Source organism: Osmerus eperlanus, chromosome 26, assembly GCF_963692335.1.
Source record: "Osmerus eperlanus chromosome 26, fOsmEpe2.1, whole genome shotgun sequence".
Classification (NCBI taxonomy): Eukaryota; Metazoa; Chordata; class Actinopteri; order Osmeriformes; family Osmeridae; genus Osmerus; species Osmerus eperlanus.
This window is the reverse complement of record NC_085043.1, coordinates 8,982,467-9,008,225: the sequence shown is the minus strand read 5'-3', so window position 1 is coordinate 9,008,225 and position 25,759 is coordinate 8,982,467. Positions and strand designations below refer to the sequence as shown.

At 47.7% G+C, this 25,759-nt stretch overlaps 1 protein-coding gene across 5 annotated transcripts in view; it reads left to right on the top strand.

Moving 5' to 3' along the window:
- evi5b (ecotropic viral integration site 5b) overlaps positions 1-23,920 on the top strand; it is a 28,443-nt gene extending 4,523 nt beyond the window's left edge. Inside the window, exons 2-21 of one of the 5 annotated variants that reach the window (XM_062452955.1) lie at positions 401-445; positions 1,311-1,537; positions 5,399-5,588; positions 6,921-7,151; positions 7,683-7,757; positions 7,875-8,000; positions 8,179-8,322; positions 8,659-8,748; positions 8,856-8,953; positions 9,067-9,127; positions 9,240-9,293; positions 10,468-10,500; positions 11,002-11,154; positions 13,267-13,398; positions 13,864-14,004; positions 15,201-15,359; positions 16,075-16,221; positions 16,978-17,073; positions 20,393-20,488; positions 21,868-23,920. In XM_062452955.1, coding sequence (XP_062308939.1) covers positions 1,392-1,537; positions 5,399-5,588; positions 6,921-7,151; positions 7,683-7,757; positions 7,875-8,000; positions 8,179-8,322; positions 8,659-8,748; positions 8,856-8,953; positions 9,067-9,127; positions 9,240-9,293; positions 10,468-10,500; positions 11,002-11,154; positions 13,267-13,398; positions 13,864-14,004; positions 15,201-15,359; positions 16,075-16,221; positions 16,978-17,073; positions 20,393-20,488; positions 21,868-22,158 — 2,463 coding nt within the window. In that variant the 5' untranslated portion in view covers positions 401-445; positions 1,311-1,391 and the 3' untranslated portion in view covers positions 22,159-23,920. Of the gene's footprint in view, positions 1-400; positions 446-1,310; positions 1,538-5,398; positions 5,599-6,920; positions 7,152-7,682; positions 7,758-7,874; positions 8,001-8,178; positions 8,323-8,658; positions 8,749-8,855; positions 8,954-9,066; positions 9,128-9,239; positions 9,294-10,467; positions 10,501-11,001; positions 11,155-13,266; positions 13,399-13,863; positions 14,005-15,200; positions 15,360-16,074; positions 16,222-16,977; positions 17,074-20,392; positions 20,489-21,867 lie in introns of all 5 variants that reach the window. The other 4 variants (XM_062452954.1, XM_062452956.1, XM_062452958.1 and 1 more) reach the window with 4 other exon arrangements.
- The last annotated feature ends 1,839 nt before the right edge of the window (positions 23,921-25,759 follow it).

The following is a 25,759-nucleotide window of genomic DNA, read 5'->3' as shown; positions in this document are numbered from 1 at the left end:
GAGCCTTTGTAAGACGACAGGTTTTTACTGACGTGTGTTTTCAAAGTATTTGTAGCTAGGTGAATTCCAGAGCGGTTTTTCTGCTGACTGTGGCTGCACAGGAAAGGACAAATGACTTGAGCTTGCCTGCACTTGGTCTTAAACTCTGCACTGTGAATACCTCCTGAAGAAGCACTTTGACCCTCGAAGATACTGTGATCCTCATGTGACGAGGCAAAATGCCTTACGACCGCACACGGACGACAGTCTCTCAAGGGAGAATTATCTGTAAAAAGTCAATTGAATGAGGCAGTTTTATTTTGTTGTAGGGTAATGACACTGACTTGGTTTGTTTGTTTGTTTTTGTCTCCTCTGCTGCGCTTGCCTTGTGTTGATTGACTTGCATGTTGGATTTCTGAAGTGAATATAGCCCAAAGTCCTTACTGTGAACATCAGCACTCTACAGGTAGTATTCTGTGAAATGTAACTCCTTCATGTGTTGTGTTACCTCTTATCTGCATCAGTGACTAGCCTAGCCTAGCTTCTAAACTAGTAAGCTTTATGTTTTATCTTGTGTGTTTCACGAACAGGCTTTATAGTGTTTAGTTAGTATCCCCACTCCCCAGTGGATTTCTTCTAGAATGTTATTGTGAAAGTGTTATATTATTATATGTGCTGAGACTGGGTAATACCTTTTACTTATTATAAAAGTTCTGGGGTGGAAAACTGACCTACACTTAACAAGGTCTCATTGACATTCTAACAAGTGGTGTCCGATTCATTCAGATGAATAGTGGGATGTGTCAGTCTAACACAATCAGCCCTGTGCTTTTGTCCAGCTTCTTTCACTTTAATAGTGAGTACTTTGTGTATTCTGCAGCAGCAAGCATAAAAAATTTGCATTTTAGCTTGAAATGTCAGCTACTTCTCATTTAGGCTAATCACCCATTTGTAAAATATTTTCATACACCTTTTCATGAGCCCATTAATAAGTCATTACTGTACTCATATTTCTACCTACAGTCTGTTAAGCTGCAGAGCTAAAACACCATGCTGTTTAGTATGAAGAGCTATCAACTGTGTTTCGGTCTACATGATTGGACACGGGGAATGATGCCCCATGGAGGCAGAACAGAACAAAATACCAGACAAGGAAGGATGTTCAACTGTCAAAGTTCTGTTCTCGAACCTTGACTGAAAAACATATATAAAAAAAAAAAAAAAGTTACAAAAAAATGTGTCAAACTTCATCTAAAGATATCAAGCAAAAGTGTTTCTTTTGCCCAGTCAAAATGTGATTTCCATTCTGTCTCTCCCCTCCCTGCCTGTAGGTGGCGACAGACAAGGTTGCAGGCAAGCTGAGTTCTACACTCTCATGGGTCAAGAACTCGGTGTCGCACACGGTCAGTCAGATGGCTAGCCAGGTGGCCGCGCCCACGTCCTTGCAGACCACCTCCTCCTCCACCTCCCTGTCCTCGCCCGCTCTCTCCCCGTCCTCCCCCGCCCAGCTCAGCCCCGACGAGCTGGAGCTGCTCGCCAAGCTTGAGGAGCAGAACAGGTAACTGGTACAGCTCACATAACTTTGCTTACATTTAAATTTAGTCATTTTAGCAGACGCTCTTATCCAGAGCGACTTACAGTAAGTACAGGGACATTCCCCCCGAGGCAAGTAGGTTGAAGTGCCTTGCCCAAGGACACAACAACATTTGCACGGCCTGGAATTGAACCAGCAACCTTCTGATTAATAGCCCGATTCCCTAACCGCTCAACCATCTGACCCCCGCTACAACTGAACATCTGTCATACGCTCACCATCTGGCAGCACAGGAACAGTATTGATGATAACCGGTCCATTCAGACCTGTGTGGTTATTGCGGTGCAATTACAAGGTGTTTTATTGATCAAATAAATCAGTGACGGCGTCAACTGGACAATGAAATGCTTAAGACGATGCTCTGGTCAACAACGTTGACAGAAATAAGAGATTAAATAAGAGTTTTATAATATAATATGAAATGTAATTCAGTCAAGGAAAAAGTATAAATATGAAAAAGTATAAAGTTGCTTTCCAGCAAACCGTCGTGATCAGGATTCAAGCGTGTTTGTTGAGAGTCGACCCTGATTGGCCCTGGAAATTCTCTCCCCTTCTACGGCTCTCCCCCTGGTTTTAAGTGCAGTCTTTGCGTTGACATGGAAACGGTGGTGGAGAGGTTTAGAGACAGGCGGTGCAGCTCCCACAGTTAGCTGCAGAGGAAGTCTGGAGAGCTGACTGATCTCCCTCTCACCCAGCAGACAGAGGAGATGGATGATCTGTCTCAAGAGCAAAAACAACCGTCTCTCTGGGCTGAGAAGATCAGTAAAGTGGTACATATGTTGCCAGGTTTAAGTGCAATAAGCCTATATACATATTGCCAGATTTAAATCTAATGGTAGATAAAATCATTTTTATCAAATGTCACTTATTTTGGACTGTTCCAGAAGCTTGTCCTTTTACCAGGTGCGATGAGAGCCTTGTCTGTGTCTGTTTGGGCGACTGCTAGTGCTCGTGTCCTTCAACAGAGCACTAATGAGGATTGTTAATCAGGGCGGCTAGCTTTCACTCTGTGACCAAAGCAGAAGTGAGACGTGTCGTCTTGTATCACGCTTGACAGCCCCCCCCCTCCCCCTTCTGACTCGACACGGTGCCTAAGCAGGGAGCTGGTGAACACGCTGCTTCAAGTACAGATGTTTTTTTTAATCTTCTCTCCTCTTCCTGACAGGCGTGTCATGTGGTCAGATCAGACAGGCCCTGATTGGACCGTCCACCTGCCTTTTTTGGGCATTTTTCCTAATCACATCAGTGCCGTTTAAAAACAGCATGCCAATCTTCCTTCTTGATAGGGCAGATTAGAGCGTGTTCGGGCAAGGTTTCCTCTTCTCCACACGGTGTTCAGCAGGGCCCCACCTACAAACACCAGACAGAAGCTGTCGGGCTTTCGTCACCTTTGACCCCCCAGCCTGAGCTTTGACCCCTGCCTCCACCCCAGGGAGTAGGCACACAGCTGGGCTCTGACGTTCCCTCCCATCACTTCCTCATCTGCCACATCACACATACACACAGAAAGCACCAGGTCCATCTAGACCTGGGTCAAGGCCCCATGTTCAGAATTAATGTTGTTTGTGTAGCGAATCCACTACACAGATAACCTTCTAACTCAGTAAACCTGTTCTCCGAGGCGTGTTTGTCGAGGGTGACGTTTAGGCTTTGAGGATGTACTCGACAGTCTGATCGATCGGACGCATCGAAATCATCTGTAGCCCGAAAACACACACCGTGAGATCGAGGCAATGTCCCAGCTACTGATGCATCACATAGCCCCTCAGCCAAGGCTCGTGTGTGTGTGTGTGCTAGTGTGTGTGTTTGGAGAAGGCCCTTTGGACCTAGCAGGCCAGATAAAAGAGAGCGAGACAGAGAGAGAGCAAACATATGTGTGAGGGAGACCTAAGACTGCCACTCGCTGGCTCTGTCCCTGAAGCAGCCCAGATCCCAGCCTGATTCTCCTGAAGTCCCAGGGGAGAGAGCACCATGAGTTTCTCTTGGTAAGATGAAGGAGTGCAGGCCATCACTGGCAGGTTCCTTTTGAGCGCGCTCTCTCTCTCTCGTTTTACAGAGGAGCAATGTGCAACATGACACGACAACATGTCATGTGTTTGTCATTTGTCAGGGCGACCTTTTGTGTCTGTTTTCATCCTTTTCCCTATAACGCTGTGCTATATATTTAATTTCCTCTTTCCTTTGTATTGCTTTAGCTGTTCCTGATGTTTTTGTCTAATTTGTTCACGGCGGGCTTTGTGAAAAACGGTGTCTGTTTGGCTACTAGTAAATTATTAGCAAGGTTGCAGCAACTCGTTTCATTGCTGACTTCAGATGGGTTCAGTTGAGTTTAGTATGAGTTCACAACTTTGCATGAATTACTACATCCACTCAGAATACCAAATGATGTTCTACGTAATCTATGAAAATGAACACGGGAGATGATGAAGTGTTTCATTGGATTGTTTTGTTTTAGTAGGCTGAGTGCTTGTGGCGTAGATAGATCAATAATCAGGCTCTGGTGTTTCTTGAGTGGTTCCACTGTCCTGTTGATGTGCTGGCAGATAGACCTAGGTTTACATTTGAGGACTATCTGAATACAATGACATGTAGAACAGTGGGAAGTGGAACAGAGAGTAGTTCTTCTGTTTACAGAAACGCACAAGAAACCACTGTCCTATGTTATGATTCTGTTTCAGTAAGTATGTTGCTAGCGTTACTCGATTTCCCTCTCTAACGCTGTGTCATTACCAGAGCTGGGGCTGCCAGCAAGGGGAAAACCCCTAAGCTAGCTGCTAGCAGTCTGGCCCTGCATCCAGCCCCTTCCCTAGTGACCCACATTTGTCTGCAACCCTATCCAGTCGGAGATCGCTGTGTGTGAAGTCACTGGGCCGCTGTCAAGAGGCCCCGACTTTTTTTTTTTCTTTTCGTTCTTTTTCCGAGATCAGGTTTCTGTGCCTTTTGTGTCGCGGCCGCAGGCTCCTATGCTGTGTGTGGCTGGGAGGCCTGGCTCTCTGTCACCTCAGCTGGTCCTAAGCTCCGTCGGATCGACACGGTGACACGTAACACGTTCGAGACCCGATACGCATGGTTCATAAGCTCCAGCAGCTAGTCCCCACAGCCCGACTATTAGAGCCGTTGTGAACATGTCAACAATATAACGTCGGACAACGTTTATTGACCCACTTAGCTGTTGGCTTTCCCTGTAGGTGGGAAGCATACATGTTGATTTTTCTGAAGGAGGAAAGGGAGATTTGTGTGGCTGCTCTGGATAAGAGGGTCTGCTAAATGACTAAATGTATGGCTGTACCTGTCATGAAGCTGTTGGCTTAATGCTTCTCGCTGGAAATGCAGGCTTCTTAAAACGAGCCGTTCCATTTTTAGCACTGCACCAGAATCTTGAGTGCCTCCTCTGCCAGCACACTTCGGATTAATGCACGGCCTCGCTTATTTTTTTTACCCGACAGCGTTTGAGGTGTACCCAACGCTGACAGAGCCACATTAGACTGACTGTAGCGGTCGGTTTGAACAACTCCTAATGGATTTCGATTGACCGAAGAAACAAACTGATGCTCTTTAATGCATTCAGTCTTTGATCTTGCTCCTTGGCTTGGTTCCCAGCGCAGGACACGCTCTCTCATCCAGACTGACGTGTGGCTCTGCTGACCTCTCAGACCGGGAAGAGACGTTCTGCTTCCTGTTCCTGTGGCGAGGCTCTAATGACCCCTTCCATCACCCCGGCTTAGAGACCGGATAAGCCATGTGTTTACTAGCTTTAGAGTAGTTCTGACAGCTCCCTCCTGTGTGTGTGGGTCTGTCTGTGTGTCTGTGTGTGTGCCTGGGCAGGTTGCTGGAGACGGACTGCAAGTCCCTGCGGTCGGTGAATGGCTCCCGGAGGAACAGCGGCTCCTCGCTGGTGTCCAGCTCCTCGGCCTCGTCCAACCTGTCCCACCTGGAGGAGGACACCTGGATCCTGTGGGGCCGCATCGTCAACGAGTGGGACGACGTGCGCAAGAAGAAGGAGAAGCAGCTGAAGGTGAGGTCACGTTCGGGTCACGTTCCGGCCGCGCGCATCCCGCCAGCCCTCCCTCAGAGCGAATTACCAGCTTACCGCAACACCTCCTGACCTCCGCGACTGGTCGCCCATGACACCGTGTCGAGGCCAGCCTTGGTTAATCGACTCACGAGGGGTTAATGTGAACTGTGGGATTATGTTGGAAATGGCCTTGGTGGGGAAGTGTTCATCGCAGGCTCAGAGGCGGGGGTGTTATCTATACACGACCAAGGATAAAGAGAGTCCATGACTATGTTGTTGTGTTGTCCTTGTACCTGTCATATGAGTTTGAGTCTAAATTTAGTGCGGTGGCTAGCCAAGCGATTTATGGGGACAGCGCCGCACACTGGTTGTCAGACAACTGTATTCCATGCGATTAAAATCAATGCCGATCAATGCCATGCGAACACATAGCCAAAACGTTGTCATATCACGACTTTTTAACCAACCTTTTTTGTTGACTTTTTAATCTACGCTCTTTCCTGTCTTTTTACTGCAAGAAAAAAGCAAAACGCAGCACATTTATTTTGTCTTTGTCAGCAGACCTCTTAAACCATCATAGTCATCGAGATTCTTAAAACATTTCCTCAGGACCTAGTTCCCAGAAAGCTAGTCTTCCCTATGCAGCCGTCCCTATGTGAATACACAGCAGAGTGGCAAACTAGAGTGTTTCTCTAGATGTATTCACAAGCGTATGTGTAATTCACGAGTTTCCGCTTGCGTGTGTGTGTGAGAGAGACCATGGCCCAGCTGTAGGATCCAGAGAAGGGGGTACCAGGAGTGTAGAGTGAGCTGGGAGACGAGGAGCACAGCTTTCACTCAGATACGAGGGCGTATTGTTCTAACACAAGGCCTGGCCTTGTCCTGGCTGACCTCTCTGACAGGGCAGAGAGATCCCCTGCTGCAAGCCAGTGTGGGTGGACCTCTGCATCTGGTCTGATGAGTTCAGCATCTGTGACACACACACACACACACCCATGTTCTCTCTCACTAGCGGAAATAACTTAATCAAGTGTCTTCGGCAATAATATGCTAAAGAAACGTTATACTCGGCAGAGCACCTCACTGACCAGATTATATTTAGTAAAATGTATTATAGGGACCTGAGGTACACGTTGTGCTGGGAGAACATTAGAACACGGCAGCAAGTTGGCTCCATGACTCAACTAAGTCGTAACACCGCATATTGCTTTTCTAGACTCCTTCACCAAACTTTGAGACATTTCCCTAAGTCATAACTGCACGAACTAATCTTCAAATATGCAAAGAACAGCTCCGTGCTCAAGGCTGCCTTCGTTCCTTCTCCCCAAACAGGATCTAGTCAGGAAAGGGATTGGGATTCCTCACCATTTCCGGGCGATAGTTTGGCAGTTGCTGTGCGATGCCCAGAACATGCCCATCAAAGACCAGTACTCGGAGCTGCTGAAGATGACGTCGCCCTGCGAGAAGCTGATCCGCAGGGACATCGCTCGCACCTACCCCGAGCACGACTTCTTCAAGGAGAAGGACTGTTCAGGACAGGAGGTTCTCTTCAACGTCATGAAGGTGAACGTTCGCAAAATGGTGGTCAGGTGGCTGAGCGGTTAGGGAATCGGGCTGTTAATCAGAAGGTTGCCGGTTCGATTCCCGGCCGTGTCAAATTCCGTTGTGTCCTTGGGCAAGGCACTTCACCCTACTTGCCTCGGGGGAATGCCCCTGTACTTACTGTAAGTCACTCTGGATAAGAGCGTCTGCTAAATGACTAAATGTAAATGTAAAATGAGCTTTCGGAACGGCGAGAAATGATAATGTTCAGTTTTTTTGGGGGGGTGCGATGGCTTCATTAGGCCAGAGCGGGAACGCGGTAGAGGTTTTTTAGCATATTAGTAGGTTCAGGGTACATTTTATTTCTTTTTATTTCGTTTTATTTCTGAGGCAGAACCATCACAATATGCTGAATTGCCGAATACAGGTTGTTAAGAAGTGTTGAATCAACAGTTTGACCTTGAAAGCCCTTAGCTGTGCACTTTTTTTTCCTTATCTATTTATTTGGAACTCTCGTGACTGTTGCTGAACATTACTTCCTGTTTCCTGAAGGCCTATTCCCTGGTGGACAGAGAGGTCGGTTACTGCCAAGGAAGTGCTTTCATCGTCGGACTGCTGCTCATGCAGGTAATCTGCCCGGCAACCACATCGCAGACAACCAGTCACAGTTGATCTCGTAGATTGTCTGCGCGAGGAATTCGTAGGAACACGGGATTTTAAAAAGTTCTTCTTTTTGGCTCCTAGATGCCAGAGGAGGAGGCGTTCTGTGTGTTTGTGAAACTGATGCAGGACTACAGACTGAGGGAGCTTTTCAAGCCCACCATGGCTGAGCTGGGCCTCTGCATGTTCCAGTTTGAATGTATGATCCAGGTAGGACATGCCGCATGCCAGAGCAGCACTCCTGTCCCTCCTCCAAACCGTGTTCTGCAGGTCGTTCGTTGTCACGGCCCTGATAAATAACACTGTATACTTCTCTGTGAATAAAACAATAGTTTTGAAAGAAATCTCTCCTCTGGTCGACCTGGTCTGTCTCCGCCCCTCTTCACAGGAGCACCTGCCCGAGCTCCACCTTCACTTCCAAGCCCAGAGCTTCCACACCTCCATGTACGCCTCCTCCTGGTTCCTCACCATCTTCCTCACCTCCTTCCCCCTGCCCGTCGCCACCAGGATATTCGACATCTTCATGTGTGAGGTGAGAGAGTCGACGGCGGCCATCCGCGCTTTGCCTCTGCCGTGACCGCGAGACCACGGGAATGTTCCGGTGTGTCAGCGGTGTCTCTGTCATATGAGAAGCCAGCGAGTGAAATGAATACATGCTGTCCATTGGTGCCCCCTGTTGATAAAAAGTAAGAATTGAACATTCTCGGACTAGTTAGGAGTACCCTCCTCATAAACAACCTGTAATCTCCCTTAGGTATCAAGTCACCATAAAATGTGTCCGCCTGCCCTCCAACGAATGCTCACGTAAACATTTGACCGAATAATGCTCCCGTTTCAAGTCCCAGCTCATCGCTGCTGTTCTCCTCAGGGTTTGGAGATCGTGTTTCGCGTGGGCCTGGCGATCCTGCAGATGAACCAGACAGAACTCATCCAGCTGGACATGGAGGGAATGTTACAGGTACGACCGGACCTCAACCGAAGCAAAGAAAAGAGATTTAACAATACGTGACTTTGGCAGTTTGAGGGAAGGGATTGAAGCATGTGTATTTGGTCTCCCTCTTTCAGCACTTTCAGAAGATCATCCCACACCAGCTGGACAGCGGACCAGACAAGGTCATACAGGCTGCCTATCAAGTCAAGTACAACGCCAAGAAGATGAAGAAGTGAGGGCTTTATTTTGGGATTTATCTTTCCACTGGGTTAGGAGCACCAACGCTCACTGGTTGTCTTAATATTCTGTCTTAAAAAAAAAATATATATATATCTTGTATTTTAGGCTAGAAAAAGAATACACTACAATCAAAACCAAGGAGATGGAGGAGCAAGTGGAGATTAAGGTGAGTGTCGCTGAGCGGTCTGTACACGATTCAGAGGGATGAGAGGCCAGATACGTACAGGCCTGTGTGTGTGTGTGTAGCAGTGTGTGATGATCTTCTCTTCCTCTTCCAGAGGCTGCGCACTGAGAACCGTCTGCTGAAACAGAGGATCGACACGCTGGAGAAAGTGAGTGCCGGCGAAGGTCACGGAGGGTAGGCCGGGGGGATTTGAACCGAGGGGCCCTCCGTATCATTTCATTGCAAGGTCACCCTCCGTCAAACTCGTCCACACAGGACCATCCACAATAAACCATCCCGCTCTTCTCCACTCACCATCCATCCATATTCCGACACGCAGGCCTTTTTTGCTTTTTCCTGGGCTGAGCCGGGGTGGAACGTCCAATCAAAAGCCACAGTAGCCCCCCCCTCTGCCTGGAGGGGGGGGGGGGGTGGGTTCTTGTGAATCTACGTAGATGCTGTTGACTTTGTTAAGCAGAGGTCGGCTTTGGAGCAGCGACAGCTTGTCACGCGTCAGAACAGTGGCTGCTGCATCTGATTGGCTGTCATGCGAGGGGGAGGGGCGGGACTTGACACGACTAACCGAAACGGCATCTGCAAGCGGCTTGATGGAATGTGAGAGTTAACTGCGTGAGAGGACACATTCTCTTGGATGTGACTGCATGCCACGGTGCATGGTCGCAGCTCTGCTTGCTTGGTTCTAGGCTGGTGTGTCTTGGCCTGACCAGGGCACCGTGCATGACACCTGGGCAGAGGATGGCCTGCAGGCACCAACGGAGAACCCTGGTCTCAAAGTTTAACCCACTCATGTCACAGTGTCCCTTCCAAGCCAGTTTCTAGGCTGCCGTCTTTGGCCCCCCAAAACATCTCCTCATGACTCACTCCTCTGAACACGACTAACTCAAATCATTTTGAAGGTTTTCCGAAACTCGACGTAACAACATTAAAAGATACCTCAAGTGGCTGTTTTAAAACAAACAAAAAAAAGTATGACTTCTAAACACACTCACTGTGCTGCGGACTTGTACTGCTCTCTATCTCTGCTTTGTAGCTAGCTGCCCTTTGCTTTGCCTGTCTGAAACCTTGTCACCATGTCATCACTAATGCCACTAACTTTCATTTCGTCCCCACCTCACCTCACCCACACCCGAAGGCCATGTTCCTTTTCTACCTCCTTAGAGATAACAAAAGAAATAACCAAATAAAATATTTTCAAAAGGAGGATGGAAAAGGTACATAGCATTTTCTTTTCGAAATAAATCAAGTGTCTTTTTATTTGTGTTGTAAACTGTCTTCTCTGGTTTCTCTCCCTCTACGCTTGTCTTGATGTTTCTGTTTTGTAGGAAAGTGCTTCCTTGGCAGATAGATTGATCCAGGTATAATCTTTATTTCTTCTTATCCTCCCTTCCTTACTCTGCCCTTCCCTTCCTCTCAGACTTCTTTATCTATTTGAGCTCTGCATGCTTATGATTGCTATTTTTGTACAGCAAAAAAATAAATAAATAAATAAAATACAAGTAGAAAATTTGCTCTCCCTATTACAAATCACAAAGAAGTTAAACTTTAAGAAGTGCATGTATAATCTCACATCAAGACAGTATCGTACCATGCCGAGCTAAATCCTCTCACTGTCAATCAAGGCCAACTAACGAATCTCAAGAAGCCTATAAAAGAAAAACAAACAAACAACGGCATGCGTTTCTTAAAACTCAATCTCTTACCACATCGATTTGCCCACCCTCTTCCGACCTCCCCCCCCCCCTCCCCCGCCCCACCATGGTCCTGTCGGGCTCCTCCCCCCTCCCCCTCCCCCCTCCCCCTCCCCCCTCCCCCTCCCCCCTCCCCCCCCCCCCCCTCCTGGTTGGTTATGTCCCAAGGGACAAGTGACGCGAGCCCAGGAGGCCGAGGAGAGCTACCTGGTGAAGCGGGAGCTGGCCACGGTCAGGCAGCAGGGGGAGGACACCAGCGCTCAGCTGGAGCAGGCCCTGGGCGTCATCAGTCAGCTCCAGCAGCCCCAACGCCACCCAGCGGTAAGGAGGGGCCACGCCGCCCCCTGATGGAGGGAGGAGCTCACAGACGGACTCTCCTCCAGCCAGCACGGGGCAAACCCACTCCCCTGAAAAGGATACCATCAGCTTGTGACGGAGGCAAAAATGATGCTGGTGTTTTTTTTTTGGGGGGGGGGGGGGGGGGATGTGGTGCAGCCGTGATGGTTTGTGTTGTGTAATGACACTGTGAGGGTTGATTTATCTGCAACTTTTTACATTTCCTTCGCGGTGTGGATGTTTTCGTAATCCATCAATGTGGTTATTTCTCTCCGGCAGTGAAAGTGCATATGTTGCCTAGCGACGAAATCACTTGTCACAGAAGAGATGGATTGATTCCCTCCAGCCCCCCCCCCCTTTAGTTCTGTCTCTTTGCATAATGACACGTTTTGCATGCATCGCTTCAAATCAGGACACAGTGTTTCCATACAGCAAAGCCACCATTTGGAGCCCTTTTAACATCACCAGGAACACAATCGTGAATATGTAATCAGCCGCCTGATGGTGATAGGTGCTACACAGAGCTGTGCTGAACCTACTTGGCTGTTTGGGCACACAGGCGTTGACCAAGCATCCAAGAGGGTACACTATTATTTATGGACGCAGTGAGAGATTCATCATGAGATAATGTGTGTAATGAATATGAAAGTGCTGTTTTACATAAGATAGTGCCTCGCTTGGAGAGTGAGCTGCCATCAAACATGCATGTCGTTTTCAGTAACCGGGGGGGGGGGGGGTCGTTCTGTTGGCTGTTAAAATCAAGTGGAAAGAATTCAAAATGTGTTCTTACAGCACTATCCCGCTAAATCTTGGTCGTGGAAACGATAAACATGCAAGCAAGCCAAGACGATCAACACGTATTTCCAATGCAGTTGGACCACACAGTTTTGTATTCTGAGCATAATCGTCTGTTTAGTCAAGAGACTAATGTTATGGACATGACAACGAGTATAATGCACCAACTCACCTCCTAACTGGCTCCCCCTCTCCTCCTTCCCCTCGCTCCTCCATATCCCCTCTCTTCCTCCTCCTCCCCCTCGCTCCTCCATATCCCTTCTCCCCCTCGCTCCTCCTCCCCCTCGCTCCTCCATATCCCTTCTCCCCCTCGCTCCTCCTCCCCCTCGCTCCTCCATATCACTTCTCCCCCTCGCTCCTCCTCCCCCTCGCTCCTCCATATCCCTTCTCCCCCTCGCTCCTCCTCCCCCTCGCTCCTCCATATCCCTTCTCCCCCTCGCTCCTCCTCCCCCTCGCTCCTCCATATCCCTTCTCCCCCTCGCTCCTCCTCCCCCTCGCTCCTCCATATCCCTTCTCCCCCTCGCTCCTCCTCCCCCTCGCTCCTCCATATCCCTTCTCCCCCTCGCTCCTCCTCCCCCTCGCTCCTCCATATCCCTTCTCCCCCTCGCTCCTCCTCCCCCTCGCTCCTCCATATCCCTTCTCCCCCTCGCTCCTCCTCCCCCTCGCTCCTCCATATCCCTTCTCCCCCTCGCTCCTCCTCCCCCTCGCTCCTCCATATCCCTTCTCCCCCTCGCTCCTCCTCCCCCTCGCTCCTCCATATCCCTTCTCCCCCTCGCTCCTCCTCCCCCTCGCTCCTCCATATCCCTTCTCCCCCTCGCTCCTCCTCCCCCTCGCTCCTCCATATCCCTTCTCCCCCTCGCTCCTCCTCCCCCTCGCTCCTCCATATCCCTTCTCCCCCTCGCTCCTCCTCCCCCTCGCTCCTCCATATCCCTTCTCCCCCTCGCTCCTCCTCCCCCTCGCTCCTCCATATCCCTTCTCCCCCTCGCTCCTCCTCCCCCTCGCTCCTCCATATCCCTTCTCCCCCTCGCTCCTCCTCCCCCTCGCTCCTCCATATCCCTTCTCCCCCTCGCTCCTCCTCCCCCTCGCTCCTCCTCCCCCTCGCTCCTCCTCCCCCTCGCTCCTCCATATCCCTTCTCCCCCTCGCTCCTCCTCCCCCTCGCTCCTCCATATCCCTTCTCCCCCTCGCTCCTCCTCCCCCTCGCTCCTCCATATCCCTTCTCCCCCTCGCTCCTCCTCCCCCTCGCTCCTCCATATCCCCTCTCCTCCTCCTCTCCCCCCCCCCCCCTCCCTGCCGGGCTGTAGAAGGGAAGCCCCCGCTACAGCGAGGAGTTCACCCTGCAGCTGGAGAGGGAGCTGGTCCAGGCCCGGCTAAAGGAGGCCGAGTCCCAGTGCGCCCTCAAGGAGATGCAGGACAAGATCCTGGACATCGAGAAGGTGAGCGGGAGGTGGATCGTCGTGATGTCACACCGTGATGTCACGTCGGTGGCACTGGGATCTAGTCTCACCCCTGGAGGCACTGTCACCCCCCTCCCTCCTCCTCCCGGCCTTGGATTTGAAGTTTCACTGATGGCCTATCAGGAACCTGCACCCTCAAAACTGTCAGACGGCCAAGCGGTTAGGGAATCGGGCTATTAATCAGAAAGTTGCCGGTTCGATTCCCGGCCGTGAAAAAATGACGTTGTGTCCTTGGGCAAGGCACTTCACCCTACTTGCCTCAGGGGGGGGGAATGTCCCTGTACTTACTGTAAGTCGCTCTGGATAAGAGCGTCTGCTATATGACTAAATGTGAGTGACGGTGTGTCCCCATGTCTTGAGTGACGGTGTGTAAATCACTCTGGATAAGAGCGTTTGCTAAATGTAAACTAAATGTCCATGTAAAGCTGCTGTTGTCTCCTCCAGAGGAACACGTCTCTGCCAGACGAGTACAACGTGGTGAGACTGCAGGAGGAGCTGATGGGGGTGAAGCTGCGGGAGGCGGAGGCCGTGACGGGCCTGAAGGAGCTGAGACAACAGGTCAGAGATCTGGAGGAGCACTGGCAGGTAAGCTCCTTCTAAACACACACACACACACACACACACAGAGACTCTCTCTCACACACACACACACACACACTCTCACACACACACACACACACGCACAGTAGCTGTTCTCCTGCTGAAGACACAAGCCTAGACACCAAACTCACCAAAACAGAAAACCTTTCGCGAAAGAGAACCCAAGAGAAAAAGTTCTACCTCCACAATTATTATCTTCCTACTGACACATGGCATTCGACACTTATGCACAGTCATGCCAATACTTCTCATGAAAGACACGAGCATAGCGACAAAACCTCACACGAAACAGAGAGGAGCCACAACCTGCACGCGCAGCACCTTCACCGCCCCCGATGGAACGTTTAGCGTTGTGAGTGGGAGTAGGGAGTCAGGTGGCTGAGCGGTTAGGGAATAGGGCTATTAATCAGAAGGTTGCCGGTTCGATTCCCGGCCATGAAAAATGACGTTGTGTCCTTGGGCAAGGCACTTCACCCAACTTGCCTCGGGGGGAATGTCCCTGTACTTACTGTAAGTCGCTCTGGATAAGAGCGTCTGCTAAATGACTAAATGTGAGTGACGGTGTGTCCCCATGTCTTGAGTGACGGTGTGAGATTAGAAAGCTATTTGTGGCGGCGGGGGGGGGGGGGGGGGGGGGGGGGGGGGGGTCGAAATAATTCACAAAATCAACAACAACAAACAAGTAATTTCTGCATATGCAGGTAGCGACGCTAGTGCTAAATAACAATTTAACTGGTCGGCTCCATGACGCCGGGTAAGTAGCTAGCTCCTGAGACTTCTCACCAAAAGAACGAAGGGGAACCTTCGATTATGTCCGTAGGTACCTAGCGAAAAGTAGCCTCAACTTTCCTTGACCTTAGCTACGGCACTAATGCTGAAGGCTCGCTGATATAGCTGTCGGTCTTACTAGAACGGCGTAGGTATGCATCGTTGCTAACGTGTGCTGACGTTGTGATTGTGCTTATGTGAGAAAGACAGGGAAAGGAAATGCAGCTGAACGAATACGCTGCGTGTTTTTACCTAAATAGTGTAATTTTTACGAAACACACACAATATGTGGCGGCCGGTGTTGATTCTGTGGCGCACTGCCACAAATTAGTCTATGTGTGGGAAACACTGTCTTGAGTGACGGTGTGTCCCCATGTCTTGAGTGACGGTGTGTTCCCATGTCTCCCCCACAGCGTCACCTGGCGCGCACGGCCGGCCGCTGGAAGGACAGCCCCCGGAAGAACGCGGTGAGCGAGCTTCAGGACGAGCTGATGAGCGCCAGGCTGCGGGAGGCCGAGGCCCTGGCAGAGCTCCGAGAGGGCCGACAGAGGATGCTGGAGATGGAGACACAGGTCAGAGGTCACAGCTGCCCGGCCCCACAGCCCCCGCACAAATAGTCCTGCGTCAGCTTGACTGACAGGTGCCACGAGGTGCACTGTCTAACTACAACCAGTAGAGGGCGGTAGTAATGCGCACAGCTGTGCTTTCCACACACCCTGACTTGCTTTAGTGTTCTGTTAACCCTTGTGTTATCTTCGGGTCATTCTGACCCATCAGTCATTGTGACCCACCGTCGTATTGCGACAACTTTACCGCATACAAAAACAAAGTGAAGCATTTTCTTTTAACCGTTGGGCTGTCTCAGACCCCCCACATTGCGAAGGTTAATTAATTATTTGTATTTGTTTTTGTATTGGGTAAAATTGGGTAAACACAACGATGGTTCGTTATGAACCTTTGGGTCATGTGACCCGAAGGCAGCACAAGGGTTAAGTAAATAATGTAAAAATGCAGGTACAGGATCCTAGCATGTACTGAAACCTGATTAACAAATCCCTTAAGCACTTATTTGTTTTTTTCACAATGTATGCTTCATGTTTTGGCTGCTCGCAATGTTTGGGGCTATCTCGTTGTTATGATCAGTGACCTATGCTCTTTTGTAAAGCTCTCTCTTGGAAGTCGCTTTGGATAAAAGCGTCTGCAAAATGCATAAATCTAAATGTCTGCTAAAATGTATGTATTATGAGTGTTAATCGGGGGGGAAACGTTTTTTGTTGTGCCACCCAGAACCAGATCCATGGCAACCAACTTCGCCGGGCGGAGCAGGAGGGCAGAGTTTTTCAGGAGCGCATGGAGTCGCTGACCAGCCAGAACAAGGGTCTGCTCCTGCAGCTGCAGGAGTTCAAACGCAAACAGGCCGAGATCGAGTGCAAGGTAACAGCCCCGTTGCATCATAGCTGGAGCTGTCCTTGTAGTCACGACAAGGGACGTTTACCCAGTACTTTCTCCTGGCCCCGAACATCTATTAACCCTGACACAGAACACAATCTACTTGTATTAATAGCAAGCTCACATGAGAACATACTAATTAGTATCCAATGACGAGTTCAATTGATTAGTGAATAATGTAAGCACACAGGAAATCCCAATTTCTCCCCCAGTTGGACCTACAGCGAGGGAGCCCAAAACTCCGAACCTCTAAACTGCTCAGAACTGCGTTTGTGCTTCAGACAGACTAAACAGTCTCCCCCCCCCCTCCCACCAAGGCCTTGCTGCTTTGGCAGCAGGCTGAAATCGTGCCATTTTTCAACTGGAAAATGTTCTTAATCAGTGTTTTGCTGATGGGTTATGAAATCTGCTTTATCTAGTTGTTGCTTCCCTGGCAGATTAATATCCAGCTCCAGAAAAGGGAAGCTTCTTCTTCTGCTTCTAATGCTTGCAGACAGCGATAGCATCTTGACGCTGTCAACAGCTCTCTGCAGCTCAGCAAATCTCACTTCAGAAATCACAAAACACATTCAAGTCTTTTTTCTCTCTCCTTTTTTTTTTGCGCTGCTGTGTTCAGTGCCCAGTCATTAACGACTCTCAAGCCATTCATGTCTGAGCAGAATAGTCCCTCGCTCTGATATGCCTGTGCATAAATGTCTGGTGTCACAGTGTGACTTGAAGGCTGGTTTGTTGTTGTTGCAGAGCAAGGAGGAGGTGATGGCAGTGAGGCTGAGAGAGGCGGACAACATTGCCGCGATGGCCGAACTCCAGCAACAGGTCTCAGAGTTGGAGATACAGGTACTGCTATCCTGCCACAATCAATCAATCACTTTATTTATAAAGCACAATTAAACACAACTTCCGTTGACCAATGTGCTATACAGAGTGCTAAACAGCACCACCACATGATAACAGACACAGACAAACAGAATAACCGCATCAACATTCATTTTTTATAAGACAAATCAAATAAAAAGGTCTTTAACCTCACTTTAAGGAAGGACAAGGAAGGTGCTGTTCTAATTTCCAGAGGAAGACTTTCCATGGCTGTGCGATGCACACACTGTACACACACACACAGTACACAAACACACACTAATGTGCAAACAAACACATGCTGGGCCAACAGTTTAAAAACGACTTGACTTTTTCTTTTCATTTTTTTTTCTTCTTTCTTTCAAACACATGAAGTTTGAGTACACCACTAGCTTTCAGAGACGCCCCTTACAGGAAGGTATGCGGATAGAGAAGGCTGTATCTATTTTGGGTTTCTGCATTGATGTGAGGAAGAAGGTGGGGTATGTCAGGCAAAATACAAGAAAAGGTGTGGGGGGGGGTGGATTAACAAAGAATGGCCTGCATAAAAGGGACCTCACATAAACCAATAAGGGTCAGGGGAAGATACCTATTTTTCTTCATGGAAATTCAGTGTAGCAGTCAAATAAGGTGATCTAAGCGGCTTCAGTGTCCTCAAAAATAACGTACAATCAATCTGAGGTTCCTTATATTCTATAATGAAGTACAAACTTTCTGTGTGTGTTTGACCACCCTTTACTGCAAGCAATGTATGTGGTGAACATGGATTTACGAATTTAAAATCAAGCACACAGCTTTGTATCAACTGTGATAGAACTGGGAAGGGATGCGGTTGACTCAGGGGGTAACAGTGGAGATTGGCTGTGATTGTATATCTTCTCTTCGCGAGAAATTAACTGGGGATGTTGTGTATCAGCTAAGTGAGTCACCTCATTCTGGGGTGCTGTTATGAGCAAACAAGTGTTAGACAAAATGCACCCACACACATACACCATGTATCCTCTCATGACAAAACCAAACTCTGATCTAGATTTTTTTTTTAAGCCTGACCTATACCTTAGTTTCAGACCTTACAGACACACACACACACACTGTGTGGTCTGAGGTTAGTTACTAGGCACCTCAGCAACAACATAGGTGACATCACCCTACCACTACCACTACCCACTTCTGCAAGAGATGCAAATGGTGTTATGTGGCTGCCCAGCTCAACATAATGAAGCAACCAAGCGTTTTGTAGAACGCCATTCCCGTGTTCAGAAGGCTCGTTTTGGTCTGTGGTTGGTGACAGTGAAGATCTATCTTGGGGTTAAGGGTTGATAGTTTGGTAGGCCCAGTGAGAGGGGTATCGATTCTACAACCCTTCTGGTGTTGCCTGCTAACCTTGGGCCCGGGCGCAGATGAAGGTGGGAGGAGAGGGACTCGATGCTAGTTCAGCTGTGCTCTCCTCCTGAGCCAGAATGGATGGTGACGTCTTTGAGTATCGCCAGGCCTTCACTGCCTGTCCTATCTGCTCCAGGGGCCATTCCTGCCGCCAAGCAGTACACTGACACCTTGGGCGGAGGAGCATCAGTTTTGACGCATTGAGTTCTTCCCAAACAAAAAAGGGTAGACTTTTTATATCATGTTTGGGGTGTTTCAAAACCAGCCACATCCATCGTGATCATGGTGATAACACAGCACAACCATCTCCACTTCAAGATAAGAAAACCACTTCCTATTACACTACTGCTAGAATCAAAGGGGACTCGCTTGATTTGTAGTTTTTGCATCTTGACATGAGATTTAAAGAAGGGATTAGATGCACCTCAGAGGCACAGCTCGCGCTTTTTTGAGTGCGTGAGACGATTCAAAGATTCCAATTAGTGAGAGCGTTTTCTAAGATGACATCGATAGGATCACTGAATATCTTTCGTTTGCTCGCTTTCCATGAAGGCCTTTTTCAAATCTGACTGATTTTCACAGAGGAAACCAGTCCAGTTCCTGTTTTTTACGCTTTGCTCGCTTAGTTCTTTTTCAGTTGGTGATTGGCGTCGAAGTCTGCTTTTGAATCATCAAAGGTCACCATACATGTCCAAAGCCCTTCTCACTACAACCAAAGTAATATTACTGCTATACTTACTCATTTCATTGTAGTTCCTGTAGTATCTTTCTAAATACAACATTGACCAACGAGAGTCAAACATGGTACGTGACACAGGAACGTAAAACCAAACCGACGTGAGACTTGCTTGACTCCAAAGGACAGCAGTCTTGTGGTCGTTGGAGACAGACGAGGAAGCCATTACTTAGACGTTTGACGTCCCTGGCCACAGCCATGACACCTGGTGATTCACATAGCTTAACATGAGGAAGTCTAACTAACTGCCTCACCCTTATCACTTGTGAGGGGGTAGGTGGCGGGTAGGAGGGAGGTGGTGGTGGTGGTGGGGGGCAAACCTCAAGAAAAACACAGATTCTTGGAAGAAGGATGTTTGCCGAGTTTGTCGGAGGCCTATCAGGAACTTGCACCCTAAATTGAACCTCTACCACAGGAATTGAAATCTCCTGTGTACATTTTGGGGGCAGTTGTATCTCACCTCACACCTCCCTCCCCCCCGCACACCTTCTCCTTTTCTGCCCCCAGTTCCAGCCTTGTTTTGTCTGTGGTTTGATAGCCTGCACCCTCTGCCTCCCACTCCCTGTTGTTTTTCACTAGCCGTCTGAAGGGAGTGATTTTGACGTTGCAGATGGGCACAGTGGAGGAGGTAAACAGCTTGCGTGTTCTGGCTGTTGAACGAAGATACTCGCCCCTCATCCCTAGAGCCTCAGGAGGAAATTGAACTCAACCGACATTATCGTGTGTTCGGTTTCCTCCTTTATCTCTGACTGTTAGCTGCCACCTCTATATTTATCCTCTATGATGCTACTTTTCCAGTGATGTATCTGTAGTTACTATAATCAGACAGACATATACTCCTACATGTAGTTTCAATAGGACTGTCTATACAGGTATAGTATCTGTGAAAGGGTAAACCACCTTAGCTCAGGTCTCTTTTAATCGCCCTTACAACCACAAGATGCAGTGCTGCCATTAAAGTCATTATGAAGTGTCCGTTTCACAATATCCACACTCTTCCAGCCAGGCCTACCAGACGCTTGTATCCATAGCGACATACAGATGATGGGGGGGGGGGGGGGACCTGCGTCTTCTCGATCTGCTCGACGACTGAGTCATACCCATCCCTTTTTGCGTGATCCGTTGTCGGGGTTTGAGATTGCGAGGCCCGTATGAGACGCGTGTGGTGTGGTTGTGTTTCAGAAGGAAGAAGGGAAGGTCCAGGGGCAGCTCAACAACACAGATTCAAGCCAGTACATCCGCGACCTGAAGGACCAGATATCGGAGCTGAAAGACGAGGTGAGTTGGAAGTTTGGATCAGGGGGTCCTGAAGACATAATGTCTGGAGTTTGGGGAGAGTGTGGTTCTCCTAAACGCATTTTTAACCCCCCCCCAAAAAAAATCATGGTAGCAAAAAAAAATCATGGTAGCATGGTTTTTGTTGGTTCATAAATGTTGTAAAAATTATTTTTTTTTTTAAAGTATTTTGAGGTTAACACCAGGTAAAAAAGTGTTAACTACACCCCTTCACTTCCTGTTACCCAACCCACTGCTTCTAAGTAAAACAGCATTAAGCAGAGCCAAACCCAGATTAGATGGACTATTTTCTTCAATCAACTTTAACACCGATGTGTTTCCCCCACCCCGAAATCAGATGAAGCGCTCGATGTTTTAGAGTTTAGCAGAGCCTTCGTATGTTGAATCAAAGGTGAAAGGGTGCAGAAAAAGGAAAAAAAGATTACACATAGTCTTGCTGGGCATCTCTAAATCATGCATTGTGGTCGCGGGGGCTTGGTGTAAAGGTGGTGCCTGCCTTACAAGTAGTCAGGTAAATTAGTAGTAGTCGGCATGCATCAGGAGTCTGTCTGAGTTCCCCCAGCCACCTCAGGTCTGCTGGTCAGGCAGTGACGATGGGACAGGGGACATCTTATCATGCTGATTAAAGTGTTTGTGGTGTAGTCGATCTAAAAGCTGTGAAAACGTCTCAACAGTAAAGATGCAAGCCTGTGAATCTCTCCCCTACTGCTGACACAAACTGTTTTACTAGCAGGAAACACGATCTCACGTCTAAGAGTAGACTAGTGAACACAAGCGATCCCAGCAAAACTACCGATCACTTCGTCCTCAACATTTCATGATCAACTTTAGACACTGATTATTAGTATCTTAGCCATGTGTATTATTTGAAAGAAGTGACATTAGTGAGTAGCCGAGCTTAAAATGTGGCCATTTCTGTGAGTTATTTTCCCTGTCTCTAAACCGGCCCTTTGACTGCCTCTCTTTCTACATGTCTGTCTTTGTGAGGCAGGCTAATCCAGGTGAGTGTTGGCAACAAGCAGATTGGCCCTGCTCCCCCCAGTGGTCGAGAGCAGACCCTGTTTACGATGACCTGTGACCACACCCTCACTTGCCCCTACCGTGTTCCTAACCATGTTTGGGGGTCATTGACTGAAAACATGAAACCAAGTCAATCACATGAATGTGTCCCATTCTCCCCCCCCCCCCCCCCCCCATGCACGTAATTTCCCTTCCCGTTCAATTGTCGATACAAATCAGATTCAAATTGACCTTGTGGTACGAGTTTGTGCACCGTGTGTGACTGTTCGTCGGCATGAGTTTGCATACTAGCCAGTTTGCCTCGATCTCCGTCAAACAGCCCCTCCTTCTCGTCTCCACAGATCCGCTGTCTAAAAGGCCAGAGGGGCGTGGTCAAGACGCCCACTTTTGACGGGATCCACATCGTCAACCACTACGTGGTGGATGACGAGTCGTACCAGTCCTCCGACGAAGACGGAGTCCGGGGCCCCGCTCACCTGGGCCCCGCCCACCTGGGCCCCCAGACCACCAGCAGTAGCAGTCGCCTCAGACTGCACCCCGACCTGGGGGACTCTGACAGTGAGGACGAGGAGGACGAGGGCCTGCGTCTGTCCGTGCCCTCCAACGGCAACCACAAGACCACCACGGTGTGACCGGGCCCGGGGGGGGCGGGGCCCCGCAGGACTCGTCACTCGCGGGGGGGAAGCAGGATTGGTTGGCTGCTCTGGGAGAACGCACGGGCTAGGACTCGACAGCGGAGAATGCTCCAAATCGATCGTGTCACACTTTTAGGAATCATGTTAGAATCACACCTGTGGAGTTTTCCCTCTGTTTGTATTTGTCTGAGTTAACCGTTTTTTGTTGTTGTTTTTTTTGTTTTTGTGTCCTTTTTTTGTAATTTATGCCAAAACCTTTCAGCTGAATATATCAATGCAGTGCTCTGGGCATTGACAGTATAAGAGAGGAGCACCAACCAGGTTTGAGATTTCTAAGCACCCCAGACCCATCTTGGTGGGCTGAGCCTATCCCAGCTAAGCAACCAGCAGGCCACGCCCCTCCCTCAGCCCCACAACTAGGTACAACACAGAGACTATCTAATGGAACGTTACGTGGATTACAATTACACACTTCATTCAATTTTTTATTTTATTTTTTTGTCAATGTAACGTTTTAGGTAAACACCAATAATAAATGTCTCCTTTTCTAAGTGACCTATTAAGGCGGAACATGAGAGAGAGAGATGTTTGTCACTAATGTAGTACTAATGAATCTGTCAGAGAGCCCAGCATCAAAGCAAGACCCTATCAACCAACGCAGAGTTGGAGAGAGTTGCCTGTTGGCCTGAGTGTGTCCCACAGGAGGTCAGGTTGAATCTTGCATCTGTGTACATATGTAAATGTGCTTGTATTGTCTTTTTCCCTCCCCCAATTCCATTTTAACTTGAAAATATGTATCTAATGATGAATTCTTGCATATCTGATGTTTATAATGTATTGTACGATTCAGACGAAAGGGACTTTATTTCTGTAGTTGGAGGTCTTGTTAATGAGGCCATCGGGGGCTGGTTCGCATTTTTTCCACAAACATTGTGTCTTTGTACAGCACGTTTTTTCAGATCGCATTCATGTATGTAGCAGGCAGGACGAGTCCTGACTGAGGAATAACGGATCACTTAACTTTATTGGAATATCTTGGCATGCTGTGTTATGGGAGCATGATACTAGTTAAAGTGAATCATCTACACATCAAGAGGAGAAAAGTAATGCTGCTTATGTCAAGTGGGCATCCAGATCATCTGGGGAACATTCGACTTAGACAACGTTGTGCAAAAGTGTATTGTACACGCCTTCTGACTGTATCACGGTCCCGGGGGAACATTCATACCGGTAGAGGAGTGTTTTACAGCAGACAGTTGTCTGAAAATACAGAGAGTTAAGGTTCACTATGGAGAGATGAAGCATTGTCTAATGTTACTAAAGTCCATGTCTTTTTCATAGGCCCTGTTGTTAAGTTAGCTCCATCACTGTCACACAAAATGACAGTTATCTATAATAAGGCCATCAGACTCTCTAAATTATTACAACACTAAACAAGTGCCCCCGTTTCCAGTTAAGACTAGCTGTGATTGAATCCAAACCACAACCTATCAGACTGGTCTTGGGATAGTCAGATATGCTGTAGGTTCAGCTACCAGAATGCACTGCTAACTTCTTTTTTTGAGTGTGCTAATGCGATCACCGATGGAATAAGTTGCTTGGAAGAGGCATGCGTTTTCAGGCACTTTCAGACAGTGTGGAATGCAGTACGGACAGATCAGCGTGTGGCTGCCCTTAACACTATGGAATGATTATCACACTGAAAACGTGTGACATTGTTGTGTGTGATGAGTTCACAAATAAACTATTTGATAAATTATCATATGTTCCTATGAGTATTTGAAAGCCAAGTCAATGTTTGTGTGCGCAGGTGGGGTTACAATTTACGATATTTTGTATTTAAATATAATTAATCTTGCGTGTAGATAAAAATAAAGGATTACTAACTCAATGACAGGATTCGGTATATGATAGAATGCCATTTAGACCTACTTGTATAAAATTAATGGTGTCATCGTTCAATGTTTGTTTCACTGGTACGCCATTGTTCATATTATCCTATAACATGCATTAAACACATTGGCATAAACGCTTTATGCAAACTGTTAACAATTTATTGCGGTTCGCTGCGGTGAGATGCTCGACCTCGCTTTCTTCCTTAACATTTGATTTGCTAATGAATCTGGTTGCTGAAAGATGTTCAGGAAGTTACTGGTTTCAAAAGCCGAAACTTAGTCGCCCTCTTCCAGTGCGCAAATGTTCAAATGGGACAGCATAGCCTACAATTTGATGATAAATTGCATTTTGAATTCGGACGCGCCTTGAAGAGGTCACTTATTAAGATTTAACACCCGCCTCAACGCAGGTTTGTAATTTATCAAACCTATTCCGTTTTTTTCTTTTAATAAGTCTTCTACAAGACTTCACTGGGTTTTGATATTTCTGGCACAATTACGTTAAGCTTTAGCCCATAACATGTCAAATATGATCGAATAATTTACTTAACTGCATCACCTATGCAGCATTGTTTACTTACATAGCCTATGCTATTTGAATTTCAGATTTGATCTAATGGCGAGATTCTTTCATTCATCCACTGTATCGGATAAAACTCGTTGTTACTCTCGTTCAGTGAGGCTGAATGTCGTATTTTGCAAACGTTTTAAAATATATATATTTGAAAAGTATTCTCATTTAAACAAACTTTTTTATTAATTTATATAAGTATGTCACCTGCCCTGTTGCCATTATTGACACACCAGCAAATGCGGCCATAATGCACAAATATATTTTTATAAACTAATAGTAAATAATGATGATTATTATAGCATTCTACAATTAGGCAAACAGTAGCCAATGGCGTTCTTATCTTGAAGATAAGAAAAAAACGTGACGGGTTTAAGGTACGCATCAGTGGTTTGTGGCGAGCCATAGCCTACGACTTCGTTTTTATCGGCAGCCTGCATATCTTTTCGAACTAAATGTAGGCCCGGATGTCTTGTGGTAATGTGTCTAATCTACATAGGGCCTGGTGCTTTGATTTCCTGTAAGGGTCGTGTTTCTCGTGTCAATGATAATGGCCATACTAGGAGAGGGAGGATTGAGATGCACATCAATGCTAAAATTGTCCAATAGTAGGCTAAACCAACATTTGACTAATTAGCAGAGTATAAACTCATCAGCCCATATCTTAGGCCTATATATTTAGCTATCCTACTGTTTCTTTGTAGGCTATAAGCTACAAAATAGTTTATTATTATGGTTTTCACCTGGTCGTAAAACTGTCATGTCGCAGAAGAAAAAATAATTTGTATCATAGAGGATAGTGACATAGCCTACCTTAACGACAAACGATAATCTAATTGACAACTATCAAACTAAGATGTACAATGTTATGGATATGGTAGGATATCAAATACATGTATGAATTGATGGCACGCGCCGTCTTTGTCAAATCTTGTAGGCAAGGAGAAGTATCAGTCCCTGTCTGGTGCGAGAGCTGATATGGTTCGGTGCGCAATTGAATTTCAGCCGGCAATAATCGTACCGAGTGTGACAGGTGAACAGAGCACCTCTGTTACTGGCAGGCCAGACCAAATATTAGTTACGAAAAGAAATACGAAACTGCGATTAGCCTACAGGCTTATAGAGTGACTGT